The 20,445-nt window shown below is 45.8% G+C and overlaps 1 protein-coding gene across 1 annotated transcript in view; it reads right to left on the bottom strand.

Annotated features, from left to right (window-relative positions):
• ATG2A (autophagy related 2A) overlaps positions 1-20,445 on the bottom strand; it is a 2,561,659-nt gene that overhangs the window by 792,197 nt on the left and 1,749,017 nt on the right. The window contains exons 31-32 of the mRNA XM_085625535.1: positions 11,202-11,425; positions 10,974-11,109 (exon numbers count right to left, since the gene is read on the bottom strand). Of these exons, the coding sequence (XP_085481661.1) occupies positions 10,974-11,109; positions 11,202-11,425 (360 nt within the window). The remainder of the gene's footprint in view (positions 1-10,973; positions 11,110-11,201; positions 11,426-20,445) is intronic.

The following is a 20,445-nucleotide window of genomic DNA, read 5'->3' as shown; positions in this document are numbered from 1 at the left end:
GACAAACTGGAGCATCTATTTAGCTGCTGCAACAAGCGAGGAGGAACTGGAGAACTGCATGTCCTGCTGCCCTGTGCGTTCTCTGTGGGTGCCACATCTACAGTCACGTAAGGACTGGGCTGCCTGTTCTACTCTAGTTGGGAATGCTGATGCTGCATATATGTTAGTCTCCAGGAATAGCCTCTGAATTTCCTAAATTGATAGGGAAATTGCATCGCCGGCATCAATAAACCTAAAGAGCATGCTGTCACTCCGGCTGTCATTAAATCCCTCCAAGTATGCCTTTTTCCCTAAAGAGTCTGGATTCATCAAAGTTTATCCATTAGGTTTACCTGTATATCAGCAGAACATTTGGTTGATCTCATCTGTGTGTGTCTCCTGACAAAGGCACTGGTGACAACTGCTCTGTCAAGGAAATTGGCATTATGCAGGCCCGCAAGTAATAAGTACTTTGCTGGATCCTATCCATCATTTGTCTGAGCCAGAGAAGCTCCTCCAAGACCGCTGGCAAGATCTCACTAGGTATGTCTGACAGAGCATGTGTGTACCTACCGGTGACCAAATCACATTCATGGACCTAAGGGACAAGCCTGTGGATAAAAAAGATCTATTGCCCAAATTGTCAATCCTTTTGGATCCCCTTTATGGAAGAAGTGTTTGAGATGAAATTAGGACTGGCCTGACTTGTCGAGGCTTGCATAATAAGGCTCTCAGTGCTGCATGAACCAGCATGAAAGTCTGTACCGGAGTTGGCATGGGACTGGTAACAAGTCCAAGGAGACAGGATGATTTTGGAAGAGGGCCCACCAGCAGTAATCTGACTGGAGGCCCCACATGGCTCCATCAGGACCCAAAGCACTAGTGGGGGCTGGACTTGCACCAAACAAATGAAGTGTGGCCTCACCTAAGGCTGTCTGCTGCACGGTCAACAACGCCCTGGAAAACTCAGAGCGCATCAGGATCAGCTGAGGAATACGGTCTCAAACCAGGGACTTCAAAGGATTGGGATGTTTATCTTGATGCCTTCGCACCTGCTCTTTTGAGCGAAAGTGGTGGACTGGGTTCAAGAAGAGAGTGGATCCCTTGAGGGAAGAGCCTTGAGTCTAGGCCCACGACACAGAGAGGGAGTGAGATTGGAACTTTTTTCTTTTTTTAAAATTATTTTCTTTATTGGTATTTCCATATAGATACAATACATATCATTTACAACAACAAACCAACTCGGTGTATAGTTGCCAAATATACGACAGTGCAAAACACACATTTCCAACATATGTCAACATGTGACTACCGAGGTGATGTGTCCCCCGTACACAGAACCAATATGTATGTGGAAGTAAACATTTATACATAATGGTGTCAAAATCTGACAGCAGGTCTCATTAGTTCACTCGTATTGCCCCCCCTATACACATATCGAATCCTCACATTGATTAAATTACACAACTCCAGTACTGGCGACAGCGTCCCCAACATCCTCAAGTCCACTTGTCCTCTTCTGAACCCAGGTAAGGAAAGGTTCTCAAATTTCTCTTGGTCTAGAAGTGGGCGGCATTAATTCCCAGAACGTGGAGAGCTGAAAGTGGCCATAAGTAACCTCCCTGATCCATTCCGTGATCATAGGTTTCCTCTTCCTCCCCCAATGGACAGCTATTTAGCGTTTGGCGAACAGCAGCAATAGGTCATGTAATTTGCGTTTTTTAACATGTGTATCTCTGACATATCCTAACAATCCCACTAGTGGAGAAGGTGGTAGCGTTAAGCCCAGGATCTGATTGAGAGAGGTGAAGATGTGGGTCCAATAGTCAGCAAGTGCCTGACATTCCCATGCCATATGTAAAAAAGAGGCAGGTGTCACCCCACAGCGCCAGCAGCAGCTATCATCTCTAATCCCCATTCGATGTAAACTAAGGGGTGTTCTGTAATACCGATGGAGAAATTTGAAGTGAATCAAGCGGAGTCTGTAATTGGGAGATAAGTCAGTCAGTTGAGTGCAACAGTATGTCCATTGATCTTCAGTCAGGGGGGGGGGGCGTTAGTTCTGCATTCCATTTATGCCGAGCGCTAGGCTCTGTCACTGGGGCGTCAGATTGCTTACGTGTGTAAAGCCTAGAGAAAAGTCTACGTGGCGATGGTGTACGAAGCAAATTCTCCAGAGCCGCCAGAGGGTGGTTGGGTGAGGAATTCAGCGTGCAATATGCGTCAGGCGGCCCATATCTTATGATAGAGAAATGTCTCCCCGAAAGATACTCTCTGTCCTTCCTCCGCCATCGGGGGTTCCCTAAACAACCCCCCCGGATAGAGGTCCGCAAAGGTATGAAGTGACATCATCTGTGCAACCTTTTTGTTTATCTCATCTCTAATGTTAGGCAACATTGGATTTTGTGCCAGAGGAATGGAAGGGGCATATAATACCTGGGCACCCGCCCGCCGTCGCAGCCCATCCCAAGCCCATCTCGGAGTTTCAGAAGTATCGATGCCATCCTTGGGTCGTCTATATGCCTGATATACCGCCACCTGTAGGGGAACCGGCACCACCGCATCTGTCTCCACAGTCACATGTGGCTGAAAGGGCGTTGGGTGAACTCAATAATGCAGAAATCGTGCCTGTGCACATAGTGCATACAACTTCATATCAGGGGCACCCAGTCCTCCCTGCTTGAGCGGGAGAGACAGTAGCTCCCACGATACTTGGGCCTGTCCACCCGCCCACACCAGAGATATTAACAATGAGCGCAACGTACTAAAAAAGGGTTGTGTAAGTATCATCGGCAAATTTACAAAGAGGTATAGAAATTTAGGTAGCACAACCATCTTTACCAGTGCAATCTTTCCAGCTAACGACAGTGGAAGCTTAGCCCATATAGCAACTTTCTCCTCCAACCAATTAATGGCTCTGCCATAATTTAAGTTCCACACTTCCTGCAGATCTTGGCTGATCCAGATTCCCAGATACTTCACCTTCTCATCTTCCCATTATAACAGGAACTCAGAAGTCACTGCCATGGTATTGTCTGTTAAGGGGAACACTACCGATTTGGCCTAATTTATAGATATGCCAGCCAGTCCACCAAATTTGATGAACTCCCGTAACACTGTGTCTAGATTTTGCGCAGGGTTCAGAATATAGAGTGTGACGTCATCTGCATACATTGATATCAGGAGGCTCCTAGCACTAAACCCTATCCCCTTGTCTGTGTGGTGTTGTCTTATCCATGCAGCCAGGGACTCCATCGCAATGGCAAACAACAGGGGGGACAGCGGGCATCCCTGCCTCGTGCCCCACGTAATCTGAATGGGATCGGATAAAAGGCCATTCGCACGTATCCTAGCCGACGGTCCAGTGTATAACAATCTGATCCATCTGATAAAAAGGGGGTCAAAACCCATTCGCTCCAGAATTTTGTGAGATTGGAACTTTGACAGTTTCTTGTGCTCGGCGATGTAATGCTTTCCTTCGTGGTCTTGGATCACCTTCAGGAGCATAAGAGGGCACATGTCACATGATTTGGAATTGTGATAGAAGCACAAGCACCCAAGGCACATCCTGTGGAGCTCCGTGACTGACATCTGCTTCCTGAAGACTTATCATGTTTTCAACACTGCAGTTTTCAATGGGGACATGATCCCCTAGAAAACAGTCAAGAAGTTTTTGGAGTTGTTGAAAAAAGTCAAATGCTTGGATTTGAGCTATGGAACAGGGTAATAAGGCACCAAAAGAATACAAAGATGTCAGCACAAAGGGAAGTCACTCACATGTGGCTCCCTTCTGTCAGTCAGTCAAGATAACTTTATTCGGTTTTCAGGAAAAAAACATAAAAGTACATAAAATCAGCAATACAGTATATAGTTACCATGATCTATTTACAAACAACATGAGAAAAATTCATTCAGATCATTGTTAAAAAGAATAAAAACATAATAACAAGAATAAAATCCTTAATGTTCAGTCCTAAACACGGCACTTAAGGGGGTACAGTGATAATTCTAATTTATATAGATCAGATACGTCTACTAGTACCGTTTTCTAATAGCAATTGCAACTTTGATATAATTGGAAACCCCAATACATATATCGGTGGTTGCCAGAGAGCGTAAATGATTAAAACTGTCAATATAAAAACATGGCTTGAATTTTTTTAGAATTGGAAATCACAATTTCCTCCAAGGCTCTTTGTAAAGGATGCAAAAAAGCATAAAGCGCAGTGTGCTTTGGGTTGCCAAATTGTCACAAGGACAGGGCACCAAATTGTCTGTCCACCAAGCCTGCTTCGGAAACGCCACTAAAAAATGCAGGGTCAATAAGCAGAACCTTGTTAAGTAAAAACGGGTCTGAATATTTGTAGAGAACGTTAGATAAAATTGCTGTTTGGCAGGGAATGAGCAGAGAGGGCCTGCTACCTCCGGCTGAGAACGGCGCGGGTTTGCCCTAGCAGAATGCGCCTCTTTTATATTTCTTCTCGCGTTCTCACGGATGCTAGCTGGGCAATCAAAATAGTGTCCCAGGCCTAACTTGTGAAGGTTATCCCTAACAAATCCCAGGCATAGGATAGCTAATGCACCATCAAGGCTAAGGCAATCTTTAATAACCTTTCTAGTAAATAACAGCTCTTGCGATAACCAAATTTTGGCCCATAGAAGTAAGGTGGCAATATTTATAGAATCTTCAACAAAGTCAAGCTCCACCTCATAATGGCAAAAATTTGTGGGGGCACCATTTGGGACCGACAATAATATTTTAATGAACTTATTTTCCATGATTTGTTGCTGGTTACAGTTATGGTACCCCCAAACACCTGCACCATATGTTGCCACCGGAACACATTTGGCTTTATAAAGTGTAACAAGCTTGGTCATTGGTTTTTGCCCTAGTTTGGATGCAAAGCGGAAGAATCCCTCAACCACCCCGCATACACTATGCACCCTTGTGGTCACAAGCGGATCCCATTTCAGCTTATTATTAAAAATGTTCCCTAGATAATTAAAAATTTTCATTTTATCAATCCTCTTTGGCCCAACCGCATAGTTTCTGGTTTTAGTTGTTTGAGGTCCGCAGACCATAACATAAGATTTCCCAAAACTAACCTTTAAATCCAATGACGTCATAAAATCAGAAAATGCATCAAGTGATTTTTGGAGGCCATTGGCTGTTAGGGCCATTAAAACAGAATCATCTGCGCAGGAAAGGAGAGGGACCCGGGATCTCCCAATCCGTGGACAGTCAAGATCTTTCTCTGCCAGGAAAGCATGAAGGCCATTGGTGTAAATTATAAACAGGAAAGGCGCTAAAATGCATCCCTGCCGAACACCCTCTGTCGATGCAATAGGCCTAGTTTTTTCACCATTGGCGCCATATCTGATACTAACAGATGTCGAGGCATGGAGCATGCGGAGAAGAGAAACTAAAGGTTCCTCAACTCCCATTTTCCCCATAAGTGCCCACAACTTATCCCGATTTACAGTATCAAAAGCGCTGGACAAGTCCATGAAGGCCAGATGAATAGAACCTCTCCTGGCCCTCATGTACTTGCCCATGATCAGGGACAAGTTGTGGCACTGTTCGATAGTACCCATACCCCTTCTGAAGCCATACTGTGATCTTGCAATCACTCCTGTGTCGGACACCCAAGTTTCTAGTCTAGCAAGGACAACCCTACCCAACAGTTTTGCTGTAGCATCAATAAGGGAGATTGGCCTATAGCAGGAGGGATCACTCCTGTTACCTTTTTTAAACACAGGGACTACTATAGCCTCCTTCCAAGATTCCGGAATAGGGCCGATCACCATGGCCTTAAACACATTGGTCAACAATGGGGCCCATAGATTAATATTAGTTTTAAAAAGGTCCAATGGCACTCCATCCGGGCCAGGGGCTTTCATACTGACTCCTTTGATTATGACTTCCTCAACCGCTGAGATTGATGCACTTAAGTGACAGGCCGAGGTTAGGGGGGGATCCTCCCCGGGGACCTCGTATGGGCGACCATCTGGATTAAAAATGGCCGCATAGTGGGCTTCCCAGACAATACCCAAGATCAAGGAATCCACCCTGCCCATCTCCTCATTAAATAGTGGGCGATTTATGACTTCCCAGAACCGTTTTGAGTCCTTAAGGGTGCTCGCTCTTTCCAGATCGTACCAGGCTAAGCGTTTCAGTTCTTCTTTTCTCTGTTTCACCATGTCTTTATAGACCCTCCAAGCAAATTTGATCTGAGCCCTGTCACAGGGGTGTGAATGCAGTGCCGATTTTCTTGTATATTCCGCGTTAAACCACCTTGTCTCCGGGTGGTCCATCGCCTTGATTATTTTAGTCAAATTTGCGGCTACATGCGAGCAAACTAGTTGGAATTCCTGAATAATCTCACCTGGGAGCAGGTCATTGGCTAGGCACTTCACAATGGAATCATAATTTGATCTAACAATTTTAGCTTCAAACTCGAAAGGTTTTACTTTATTCCATCTAAGTGTTACTCCCTTATTAGGATTAAAAGAAACTTGGTGACCTACAGCATTTCCCGTGTGAGCTATTATACTGTTTGTCATTGTAAGTGGATTATGGTCGCTCACACTATTTGGAACCACCCCAAAGTCACCAATGAGTTGCAGGAACTTATATGATATAAACATAAAATCAACAATGCTCTCCCTGCCACAACCCACATAGGTGGGACACTGTAATAAGGGATTGCTAACTAAGTCATTGATAAGGCCCAGGTCATTCTCCATAATAATAGAGTTAAGAGCCTCTCCCTGAGGGGTAGGACTAAAATTCACCAGGGGGTTCCCCCCATACTTAACATCCCGCATGCGAGACTAGAGCTATGCGGGCAGATTGAATAATTGAAATCACCAATCCAGAGAATACACAAAGGTTGCCACTTCTCTGAAAGTATATTAATTTCTGACTGTAAAGCCTCAATAACATGGCAAGAGTTGTGATTAAAAATATTATAATACCAATTTATCACTAATAGCAAATTGGAAATCACAACTAATTGAAACCAGGGAGATGTACCAACAACGGTGACTTTTATGGCTTCATATTTTACTGAAATAAACATTGCCAACCCACCTTTAGCCCTCCCTGAGGACGAGGGGGTAGCATTAACTATATAAGAACAATAACCATTCAGTGCAATATCTTTCGTGTACCATGTCTCCTGGAGACAGATGATGTCAAATCCTTTAATGTACGTTACCCAAGACTCATCGAATAATTTAGAGCCAATTCCTGCTATGTTCCAGGAAATTAATTTAAGGAAAGACCTCTGCTGACCATTTTTCCCCAGCCTGTTGGCTTCATTATTCATGTTTTGGTTAACAGTGATAATTGAGGGCCCAGGGGACTCCCCAGCCAAAGTGTCATTTAGAAGTAATTTATTCGGGATGGGGAGATTCTGGCAGTTATCCTGATTATTCACATTAGTAGTGATTTTTAATGCAGAGCTTTCAGGGGGACCAACAAAAACCCTGTTATTAAGTACATCTATATGAATTCCACCCCCCTGGGCCATAGGGGTCAATCCTGCTGTCACCGGTGCCACAGGAAGATTGGGACAATCAATTAGTCAGTCAATTTCTGTCAGCCCTGAAAGGACATCGAAGCGATTGTAAAGGCTGAGAGCAGGTGGCTGCACAACCATATTTGGGCTAGGGCTCATACTCTGCAAATTTTTCTTCGTCGGGTATTCAAATTGTGGAGGATAAAAGAAACCCAACGGGTAGGCCACTATGGGGTCATCCTGGGAATTTTGAAAGTGCGTTAATGCAAAATTTCCACACCAAGCATTATTAAAATTAAGTACAACACAATCCCCACCCCCCCCTTTTTTAGGTGTCTGACCCAGCCAACTCACACGCCTGGCCATAATAATATTTTCAAGCCAGTTTATCCTTGATGACATTTTTTTGGAGCACCAATGAGCCAATTTATTAATAAGGCTTTGACAGGTTTCTTCCAGACTGGCTACCAGGCAGGAAACCCCCTTCAGGATCAAGGTATACGGTGTGCATTGTGGTGGCAAATTCAACACACACTTAGCCCCCTCCCTCCCCTATTTTCACGCCCAACCCTATTTAAGTCTGTATGATCTTTTGATAGACCAGCCCTTTCTGTTATGGGTAGCTTAGAATGATTAATATTCCCTTCCCATTGCTCCAAACTCGTATTCTTCCTATCAGTGTTCCCAGCCATGACTGGGGCTCAGTTTGCTAGGGGCAGAGTATTATTACCATCATTAATAAGTGGAATATTTTCGAGGGGAACACCCTCTTTTGTAGTAGATGTTACACATGATGAACTCAATCTGCTTAACTGGGCACTGGGATTAATAATATTTGCTTTGGAGTTTCTTAGACAGGTAAAATTATCAGCCTCTTTTCTGAGTTTCGGGATTACCTAAACCTCTTAGGACTCCGGCTAACTGTTGTTCAATACTAACTAATCTAGTCAAAATGGGGCTCAACGCCTCTCGTACAACTTTTCCAAATTCCTCAACTTTATCATTAACATTGATATCTGAAATGTTTGATACATTTACTCTCCCGCCTCCCAACCGTGTCCTTGAGGTGTTGCCCACTGAAGTGGTTTTCTTAGTTCTTTTGCTCTTTGGCGAAAGACTCCTTGATTTAACTCCTGCTCCTTCCATTCGCTTTCTTTTTCTGTTTGGATTACAGAACGTTTCTCCACAGGACCGGTGGATGAGTCAGTTCCTTCAGTTGGGGCAGATAAAATACCCTGACTTGAAATAACTAAAGTGGGGTATAAAGGGGGTTGTGGTCCTTGCTCTACTGCAATTTCCAAGGAGGTAGTTTGGGAGTCAGTTTGGGCAGATGGGGCTAAGCAGGGGGCATAGGCGAGCCTGCGTTCAACTATTTCAATCTCCTTGGTCAAAGCCCCTACCGCTTTCTGCAAAAAACTATTAAGTGTTGTTTCTGTTGATTTTGATGTTGCGGTAGGCTTCCGTTTCCCCATTATACAAGTGCTATTGGTATTTAATAAAATATTAAGTTATTTACCTTCACGTGTCCTTCCAGCGAATATATCTTAGATGAGAGGGGGACCCAAGGGTGAAAATGAAGGCCAGTAGCAGAAACCAAGGGAGATGGCCCAGCATCTTTTGGGTTTTGACGGGCGCAGACGGGCCCGCACTTGGCCCGGGCAAAGACGGGCCCGCCCTTAGCCCGGGCACACCCGTGTGCGTCCCGCACTGCGGGACACCCTGCCGGCTAATAAACGCCTCCTGGTGCGAACAGGAAGTGTTGGCGGCATCCTCGCAGCGATGTAGGCTGGGGGCTGTAGTTGTTGCCCCCCTGCACTTCAAAGAGCAGATGCACCTGAGGATAATTTGCGAGCTCCCCCCTCCCCTGCGGCAACAAAAAGGCAGCTGGTCTCCTGAAACGGGCTCCCGCGCTGCAGGACCACCGGCCGGCTAATAAGCGCCCGCTGGCGCGAACAGGAAGTGTTGGCGGCGTCCACGCCACGATGTAGGCTGGGGGCTGTAGTTCCTGCAACCCGCACTTCAAAGAGCTGATGCGGCCGAGGATAATTTGCAGGCCCCCCGTGGCAACAAAAAGGCAGCTGGTCTCCTGAAACGACCCCCTGCTGGCTAATAAGCGCCTCCTGGCGCAAACAGGAAGTATTGGCGGAGTCCTCGCCGCGATGGAGGCTGCGGGCTGTAGTTCCTGCTCCCCCCCCCGCCCTTCAAAGAGCTGATGCGGCCAAGGAAAATTTGCCCCCCCCCCCCGCGGCAACAAAAAGGCAGCTCCCTTCTGTCATTTCCAGGGAAGTTTGAAGCCAATGCAGGGCCGAATAACGCCGCCTGTCCCCGCACTGAAGCACTATTTTTGTAATTCTCCTGATCCAATCTGGCCCCTGGGGATATTCTAAAGGCCAGCAATCTGCAGTTAGACGTATCCATCAGAAAATGCTTTTATGCATACTGATAGCCAGGCTACCTATCAAGGTCTGAAGAGCAGGGCTCCTACGAGGTGATAGGACCGATGGAAGATCAAAGGTATTTACATGGGGGAGGTGAGAAGCATTGATAAGAGATGTTGAAGAAGGGATTGGAATTTCCACTGCCCATCTAGCACCTTCCTTGCATATCTGAAATGTTATGCCCAACACTTATTGTTTTAAAATTAATCACAGCTTAATGTTATGTTATATAGTTTACCTGCACAATACTACTGAAATTATTAAATCGCATGTTAATTACCAATTAATTGAACCAGTGTGGTTGGGTGTCAGTCGTAAATTCCTGATCTGTCACTTCGTTGCTAGTTTTTTTCCCAATCTTGAGTCAGAAAGCATGCCCACATTAGAATAGGATGAAGTAGACTAGCATGGATAACCTTAATATGAGCCATGGAAAGTTGAGGCTGAGCAACTGTTGACTCGGTTGAAGTGCTTCAGACAAACCTGCTGGAATAGATATTTACAAAGGCTTTGCTGATGAGTGTTTGAGAGATAGAGAAGGTTTAAGGGGCACAGCGGACGAGGGAATGGACATCAATGGCAGGTAATATGAAAAGCACAATGGTAACCATCAAAAGGTTTACAATCAATGGAGTCAACGTAATTCAATTAACAAGGCACAGTGCTTACCATCACAGCTTACCAGTGAAAGCAAACAATCACTGCAGTTTTTTTCAGCTGTGACAGGAGACTCATTTTTGTTTTAATTAAAGTGCAAGTGCCCCTTACAATACTCAAATCCCAACAGTCACAAGATATGTGTTTGTCATGAATTGAGGAAAGATTACACTATAACCTGGAGCCTAAAAATCAGGTCAGAACAGCTATTTATGAATTAAAGATTCGCCACCAACAGCATAACAAAGTCAGAAGACAGCAGTGTTCTGTGCAAGGAATTGTTGCCGTTTGCACTATAGGAGATACGGCTTCCTGCATAAGAAACTGCTGTCCCTCTATTCTGCTCTCACATTAAGGCCCAATGCTGAGGACTCACTTTGGTCAGCTGGATCTCCATAAGGATGTCGTGGATGCGTCCTGTCCCGCCTTGAGCTCTCCACGTGTTTTGTGGCCTGTTGGTGATAGGTGATCGGGAGGGTGAGTCCCGAGTATTTGCAGACCCAGTTTTCAACCTAAACATTCAGAATCAAAAGGGAGAACTGTGATGACAGAATGAAAGGACACAAATTCTGTGGTTGCCAGATTTTAGTACGAATGATCCTACCTCGGTGAGTGAGCAGATGATGGCCGGCTCATTCCAAAGTCTCTCCCACCATAGAGGTACCACACCACCGAGATCTCTCGTAGCATGATGCGAGTTTCAGGCACTGGGAACCTGGCGGGTGCCTTCAGTAAGTCTGTGGTGCCTAGTGGGCGAGCAAAGTGTCCATCCTTGACTAATATTGGTCCCTTCACCAGCTTAGCTACAACAGGCTCTCCATCCTTTGGCTAAAAAGAGAAGATACAGGGAACATTTTATTGAACCTTCACAAACTGTACTTAACGGCAATACTGTACAAAGATACAAAAATATGAGTTTCCCTCATCCATGGTCATAATGTAGGCTAATATGTAGTCATGCACAATACTTTTTATATTTGGCTTTTTCAAATATTGTTAATATTGCTATAAGAAAACAACCTGAAAGTTCTTATCCTGTTTCAGCTTCTTGAGCTTAGGGGAAAAAAGTAATAGGTCATGACCTCATCATGACGATGCATGTGAAAATCTGGATTGAAATCATAAAAAAGGGCAAAAAGGATAAACATAATGACCACTTTGGAAATCCCAATGTGCTGGATTTACATGTAGAATAAGTGCACATATAGCTTAGCCACGGCTTTGACAAACCTGAGAAACCTTTCTAGATAAAACCAGATAACGATGCAGTCTCTTAGACTTAAGGAGTACAACTAGTCCGAACCTAGGCAAAACAGACTACTGAGTTTGTCCCTGAGCATGAGCAAGACAATTTTGAACAGGTGTGGTTGCACAACTACACCTCCAATTCTTCCATTCTTTTGCTAAAATACAAATAGGCAGGAGTAATAATGCTGTGAAGACAAACATGTTTGATGGACCACATGTCCAGCAGTTTCAGCTGCTCTCAAGGGAAGCAGGAAGGAAAAATGCTTGCTAGGGGAGGGTGTCAGCACAAGGGAATCCTTGCCAACCACCAAGAACAGCCATGGGTCTATGTAACACATTGAAAGGTCAGCAAGAAACCCATGATTTGCCCATAAGATAGAGAATCAACCCTGATCAAAGGAGAGGGGGTATCAATTCTGCTTCTTTTGCTCTGTGCTGACTGTGGATAAGAAGCACATCTTGGATCAGCTAGGTGGTCTATTCCTGGATCAGATGACAAACCGGTCATGATAGAGTAGTCTGCTACAAAATCCACGAGAAACCTGTTTGAATTCTCACTCGGTCAGAGTGCAAGGAGAACTCCTGGAAATGAGAGCACTGGGTTGGTGAATCAGGAAAAGTGGAGGCATGTCTGGCCAGCTGGGCAAAGTCTGTCAGATCCTGGGGCACTTAGTAGCATTGGCAAAGCTATGTGAAAGGATTTTCCTATTACATGTGGCCAGCTAATTCAAATGACAGGAACCTTCTCTTAGGCTTTGACTCTTAGAGAATGAGGTAGAGCATTCCAGGTTTAGTCTTGCAAGATGCAATAGGTGCAGACACAGTTACTGCATTGATAATAAGCAAAAGCGTATATGTTAAGCAATAGCTAGAGAATTTTAAGACAATATTAGACATTTTACTTACAGAGATGCAAACAGACTAAAACATTGATCACAAGCAACACTTTCAAAACCACATATGGGTTCTTGGGTACAATTTAATTCTGTCTGTATGCTGTACTAAAAGTGTAAACCATTGTGCTAATTCTTCCTTTAGCGATTTCAAAATAAATGTTGGCTTCGTGGGTTAACAGCTAGATGAAGGTAAGGCATGTAAGATGCAGAATCTTAAGCAGGATTGGAGCATCTAGTAACAGCTGCGCTGAAGTGTGCTAATCATTGCAGTCTTCTTGCTTGACAAAAGTTGATGGTACTGCGAGAGGTCATACTGATCAGAAATATGGATGCTATAAAGGAGTACTTCAAATTTAGAGAACCAAACTTTTTATTAAGGAGATTCAGAGTAAAAGAACACAGCTTCATGCCTACACCCACTGGCAGGCAGCACTTACCTCAAATGTGCTTAAACAGCTGTGTGCCTACAGCCCTGAGGCTGGCAGCGTTAATAGAATCAAGATCAAAAGAGTACACAGCAAGTCACCTGCAACCCAGTGGACCGGCCGTGGTCAAAAGCAAATAAGTGATTGAACACGGAAGCAGGGCCGGAGGGGCCGGAGCAGACCTTTCAGAGAGGACCGCGTCCTGAGCACGACTGCAGTACGGAGCTGCGAGTGACGGCAAGAGAGAGGTGTCTGCCCATATATACAGGGCTGCTTGCACCCTTGAGTAAGACCACCTGAAGCCTTCGTGTCAGGGGCTCCTAATTCCAGTCTCGTCACAATTACTACAACATTATTTTGACGGGATTCTGTCATTTTGTCCTCTGGACTGCAACTCCCAGAATGCACCTGCATGTTAAATAGAAGCCCATTGTTTGCCAGCGGTGAAAGAGGGGCACAATGATAATCTTGTGAGTTGCATAACAGCACAAGAGCATCGGCGCGTTTGAGGGCGGCCGAGCCAAGGAAGAGGGAGCCTTGGAGCCCTGGAGTGGGGGGTCCCTGGGCAGAGAACAGGGCCCGAGGAGGGAAGTGCAAAACTATTGCAGAACTACTGCCCCACTCAGAGGCAAGCCAAGGCAGCAGGAGTCTTTGCGGGCTAAGGAGGCAGGATGGCTTTTGGGGGCAAACCACTGGCATTGAGACACCGGCGGGACTGCGAGGACAAGCAGCCCGCGCGGCGACGTTGTGTCCTCTTCCCGTCCACCCCCCCGCTATTCTACCTTACTGGGGGTGTCCTGCGTGGGCGCGCCGGGTAAAAAGTTGTAGCCCGGACCGGGCCACCCCTATTTTGCCATCCTTGGAGCCAGCTGTAGCTACTAGTAAGTACCTTTGGTGGGGGAATACAGTTTCTATATTTTAAAGTACGATTGTAATATGGCTGCACGGGAGTCTAGAAGCAAAGCCCACAACAGCAAACTTACAGGAACTTTGGACAATTTTATTTTGAGAGCCAATTCAGTGATTGATCAGGGTATTGTGCCAATGGAACGTAGGGTGTCGCAGGATCTTGCTATGGCCAAAAGATCCTCATTGGGGCATCTGGCGAACGCTCGTACACCCGAGGTTGCAAGGAATGTGAATATTGACAACGCCTTATTGACTGTCCAAAACCAAAACCAATTACCTACATGGGGTCCGGTCGAAATTTCCCCCCCTACTCATTTGATCCAGCAGGACTTTTCAGTGCAATTGGATGCCCCCACTTTGATTAAAACCCCAGAAAGACCTAATACCAGCCAGCATCAGGGTAATTGCACAGGTGCCAGTCCTAAGAAGAAACAGGGTGCTATTTCTAAGAAGAAACAGCCATCTACAAATAAGGCGGGAGCTAGGGCAGCCAAATCAGCCAAAGGCCATAGCAAAAATGTAATTCCACCAAGCACAAGGCCAAGCCCAAGCCCAAATGATGCTGAGGCACAAATGTCAGTTGTTGCACCGAAATCACCCCTACATTTGGGAAGCTCTGGAGGTGATACTCTGTCAGGCGCAGGTCTATCCAGGGAAGAATCACTGACATGGGAGGATTCCTTATGCATGAAAATCACCGCACTCATGAGTGCCACACTACGTCCACTAGAAAAGAGACTTGCCAATATTGAAAGCCGACTATCTAACTTTGAACAAGCAACAGTGGGCACCCTAAATAGTCTGGTTAACAATGTATTGGCTCAGGGCAAATCAAACTTGTCGATCCTAGCTGGGGGGGCTGTGACGTACGACAATCCTGCTACCTCTGTGACACAACAAGTTGTTGCTAACCACACTCCATCTACGGGGGGAACAGATGTATTGTCTTATAAACTGGGAGTGGGACCCAGGGCTGCCCAGCATACAGTGTCCAGTAGAGCAGGAGGGTCACAGTTCAGTACTACCTCACACGAAGGGCGGGCCACTGCAGATACAGGTACAGATACAGGTATAAGCAAGAGACCTCGTATTGAGCCCACAGTGGAACTGCCACCAGAAGTGAGTCCCTATCTAATTGTTTTAACAGGGGTCCCAGAAATTAGTATGCCGAATGCTGAATCTTACATTTCTTTGAAAAACAAAGCCATACATTGGCTTAACGTGCATAGACCCCTTCCCCCACATATGACTACTGAAATATCTATGGTCCGAAGGGTGGGATGGGTAGGGCGCACACCCAAAACTTTAACTGGCGATTGTGTACTGGTCAATTTTAGGGATCCAAATATTGTAGACCACATATGTAAATGGAGCTCAGCTAGCACAGACACAAAAATTGAAGTTAGGCCTCTTTCCTATTTCTATTCTAGCAATCAACTGAGTGACTCAGACGAAGCCTGGTCGCTTGTATCACACCGTCGAGTGGGGAGGGGAGGGGTGAACTTGCATGGCCACCACCCATCTGTCCAGAATCAGATCCCAAGTTACAATAGGTTCGGCATCTTGGACCAGGTTGATTGACTGTTTTTGGCTGGGCAGGATATGCAGGATGAGGTCCTGACTCATGATGAGGCTGCCGGGGATGGCCCGGCTGGGGTGGAGAGAGATCAGGCTTGTGAGCAGCCAGGAGCGCAGAACCCCCTAATAGGTAGCATTAGGAGTGGTGTAATGCCGGTTTTGGGCAGGGAAGTTGATGATCACCTACCAGTATCATCCTTAGCTACCACCAGTTACGAAAATCCTCTAGGGAGAGACGATATTTTGCCCGACAGTATATGTCCTAGTGCGGGGAACACAAAATGTATGTCTATATTGTCATGGAATGTGGCAGGCTTACCAAATAAATTAGCTTGTCCGGAGTGGGGCATTTTTGTGGACAATAGTGATATATGTGTATTCCAAGAAACCTGGGCCAGGGTGGACCAACACAGAGTGGGCTTTGCGGCATTTAATATCGCCTCACGGTGGGGAGGAAAGGGACGCCCATCAGGGGGCCTTACAATCTGGGTTGGGCTACATTTGGGCTGCTCGGGTGAGATCATCCCGACTTACTCTGATGACATTCAGTGCGTTCTCTTGTCCTGGCCAACCCCCTACAAACTAGCAGGGATATACATTATTTGGTCGCAGGGGACCTAAACTGTCATTACGAGCCACTTCGTGGCTTAAATGAGGGAGTCCTGACGGGTGAGGGCGAATACTGGGGAATTCCGCCATGCCAGTCCCCATATTCGAAGTCCTGGTCCCCACTGGCCATCCAGCTCACGACCCTAACTTTGAATAACTCTTTTAGGGCTTGCAAAGGTCAGACGCCATCTGATACCCCGTCAAAGTGTACCTTCAATAAGAGGGGACATGAATCAAGACTAGATTATATTATGGTGGAGACATGCCTATGGTCGAAGGTTGTCGACTTCGAGGTAATGCCTAGGGTGGACAGCGACCATAATGCACTAAGCCTGAGGATAGAGTGCCCACAGCCTATAGAGAATGAAAAGAAATTTGGCCCGGATGTGGTCGAAGGGCTGACCATAACGAATAATAGACGTGGAGTCAAGTGGGAGAAACTGGTGGTATCACGAGATGCTCTGCCTAAATTATATAGTACAATTTTACCCTATTTTACGAAGGTGGGCTCTCTAATCTCCCAGCCTCTGGCACTTGACTTTAATGATAACATGCAGTGCGTGCATCAGGACCTAGTAGCCTGTTTAGTGGAATTTTTTAACCCCCCTGGCTCTAATAGGAGGCGCAGGGTTCCTGTATCCACATGGTATAATGCCTCATGCAGGAAGGCAAAATCAGAGCTTATTGTGGCCCTCAAAGATGGGAGAGACAAACTAAAAACTCGCACCCTAAGATCACAATATAAAGAAACAATGAACCTTGCTAGGGAGGAGTGGGATTTGGAGAAATGGTCCAACCTTTCCTCCGCACTGGAAACGAGAGATGCACGCAGATTCTGGGCAATAGTTAGCACGGGGTCAGGAGAGCCCAGATCTGCAATAGAACCCAATATTGAGGCGGGGGTCTGGGAGCTCCATTTTAAGACCTTATATGCGGTAGTTACAGGTCTAGAAAGTCCACTGGCACTTACACCCAGACTGGGGGTACAAAATGATCATGAGTGTACAGTGGAGGAGGTTTACATTGCCATAGGGAAGTTGGCCACGGGTAAGGCTCCCGGCCTAGATAGACTCCCCGGTGATTTATTTAGGGATCAACCGGCGATCTGGGCCCCCTACCAATGTGCCCTTTTCAACGCAATTCTGCGAGGTATGGATGTACCGGGTACTTGGTTGGGAGCAGAGATTGTCCCAATCTTCAAGAAGGGCTCTCCTCTGCTTCCAACCAACTACAGGCCCATTAGCCTCATTGACGTTCCCCAAAAATCTTCTCCCGTCTAATCCTGGACCGCTTACAGGAGTGGATTGAGGAGTACGATATCCTCAGTCCTTATCAGGCCGGATTTAGGAGGAACACATCGACCATGGACCAGATATTCCGTCTTATAATGTTATTCTGGAAGACGGTAACACTAGAGGGTGGCAGCCTCTACATGGTCTTTGTGGACCTCCGGTCCGCGTTTGATCTAGTACCTAGGGCCAAACTGTGGGCGGTGCTGTTGGAAATGGGAGTTCCCAGCGCAATACTGACGGTGCTGATTAGGTTGCATGCACAAAACTACGCACAGGTCAGATGTGGGAGAGAGGGGGTGCTGTCGTCCCGGTTTCCAGTCTGCAGTGGGGTCAGGCATGGGTGCGTTCTGGCACCAACCCTGTTCTGCCTCTATGTGAATGGGGTTATATCGCATCTGGACGCGGTTCCCAATAATGATGCACCCAGATTGGCAGGCGGGAGGGTGCCGGCGATAATGTTTGCCGATGACACCCTCCTGCTTTCCAAGTCCCCCATGGGGATCCAACGAGTGTTGGACGGCTTTACAGACTTTTGCCGATGCCGCGGACTGGAAATCAATGCTGATAAGACCAAATTTATGATTTTCAGTCCCCCGGCGTCGACCCGCCCAACACCAATCCTGAGTTCGGTTAGACTGGAGAGGGTACAGACTTTCCAATATTTAGGGGTAACGATCAATGAAAATCTTTCCTGGGGCCCCCCCAACAGGCGAAATCACAACTTAAACTCTCCCAATTAGTGGGCGGCATCCTCAAAATGTCCAATACATCTACAATCAAGCCAGTGAGCCCCGCACTGGAGATTTACAAAGTGAAGGCGAGGGCATCGGCTCTTTATGGTGGGGAACTCTGGGGGCATACCTGTAGGCCCGAAACGTGGAGAACAAGTTTATGACGCAGCTACTTGCACTCCCCAAAAAGCACACCCCTCCTTCCGCTGAGATTGGACTTAGGACTGAGTTCTATCCAGGACAAGCTAGCACTGAAACCTCTTAGGTTTTGGCACAGGCTATGGATAACTCCAGAACTGTCCAATTATAGGCTTGAATTAAAGGATGTGCTGAACCATGGTAGTGCAGCGAAAATCCCCTGGCTTGCATTTGTGAAAAAGGAACTGGGGAAAATGGGTCTATCGGACCTTTGGCATGAGCCAGAACAGGCATGCAGGGGGGTCTCATGCAAAATGCTTGCCAAGTCCTTTATGGACTACAAACAAAATTTATGGCTGCATGACTCCAAAGCTGGCCCTCTGACAACGACCTTTTTAACACTTAAACACTCATATGTTTTTGAGGAGTTTTTGAATTTTATTTACCCAGTTGGAGCTAGGAAGTTATATATCCAATGGAGATTCGCAACGCTATCACTAAGGGCATTTACAAGTAAGTGGTCTACACCAACGAGTAATTCTTGCCCTGGATGCGGTGCGATTAAGGAAGATGAACTACACATGCTCTTATTTTGCCCTGCTTACAGTAAAGCCAGAAAGTACTGGTTGGTACCCTTGTGCAAGAACATGGGCTTTGATAAATGTCTTGTTGCAATGAGAGTCCTTAAAACTGACACTTCACCGCACATAGTTTTCGCACTCTCAAAGTTCCTGCTAGCTATGTGGTCCAAGAGATGTTCTCTCATTACAGCGGCATCCAGGGGTGATTGTACATTATGATTACATACCCTGTTTGATAATCTGATTTTATGAAATGTTTATTTATCTCTTGTGGTTTTATATATGTTTTAACTGTTTTAACTGTAATCTTTTATGACTGAAAAAATGTCGAAATAAAGATCAAATGATGATGAATATAATCATTTCTTCATTTTATGAACACTTACTCACATAACAGAAATAAAACCCCCTCCCCCTACCTCCCTTCCTAAGTCACACACCAGTCATCCCATCCCATCCTCTCCACCTCTCCCCTCGCCTAGACAGCAGAAAGGGTACCTAGATGCATCCTCATAGCTTAGGCCATGATGCGTGTAGGGGAGCGTCTTGCGGAAGCAATCATAGAATTTGTAAGCATTTGGGACATGTTATCTCCCGCAGTTCTTTAGAGAGCAATTGAAGGAAAGGGGCCCATAGCTCAGCGTATGACTCTTCCTTCCGATCAGACACCAAGGACATTCGCTCCGCAGCCAATATTAGCCATCATTTCTGAAGCCAGGCGCTAAATCTGGAATAGTCAGCGTCCCCTTGTGTGCCAGAATCACCTGTTGCGCAGCTAGTAAGGCTAGCGCAATCTGTCAACCCCTCAGAGAGCGAAGGGGAAAGGTCAGAGGGTTTGACAGCCACAGAATTGTGTATGCTGGAAATCTAGGAAGGGAAGTATCGAAAGCCTCGGCTATATTATCTAAAACCTCCTTCCAATAACGCTGCAGCTTAGGACAATGCCATAATAAATGCAGTAAAGATCCGTTCATTTCGCACCCCCTCCAGCATTGTTCGGATCTGCCTTTATCCCAGCTATGAATGTGTGCTTGCATAAAGTACCAATACGATATCAATGTATATGTTGATTCTGTTCCCGCTGTATGGTATGCCCAATAGTGTATATTTGAACAAATTGTTAAATTATTGCTTATATACCCCCTTTTTTTCTTGATTTCAGAAATTGTGACTCTGTCCTGACGAAGGCGTCACTAACGCCGAAACGCGCGTCGATTATAATTAGTCACTTTGCAATATTGTTCATTTTTTTATGTTTAACACATTTGTATGATTGTCATGATTTTAATTCAAATAATTGTATAATAATTTGTTGTTTGTATTCAGTTTTACATGAATTATTTTAAATTAGAAAATAAACAAGACATGTATTTTCACATTCATTGTGGCCTTTAGTTCTCTCCCTTGACCTCTCGACACACATTCAGCTGTATTATTAACG

Source organism: Triturus cristatus, chromosome 9 (assembly GCF_964204655.1).
Source record: "Triturus cristatus chromosome 9, aTriCri1.1, whole genome shotgun sequence".
NCBI lineage: Eukaryota > Metazoa > Chordata > Amphibia > Caudata > Salamandridae > Triturus > Triturus cristatus.
This window is presented reverse-complemented; position numbering and strand designations above follow the sequence as displayed.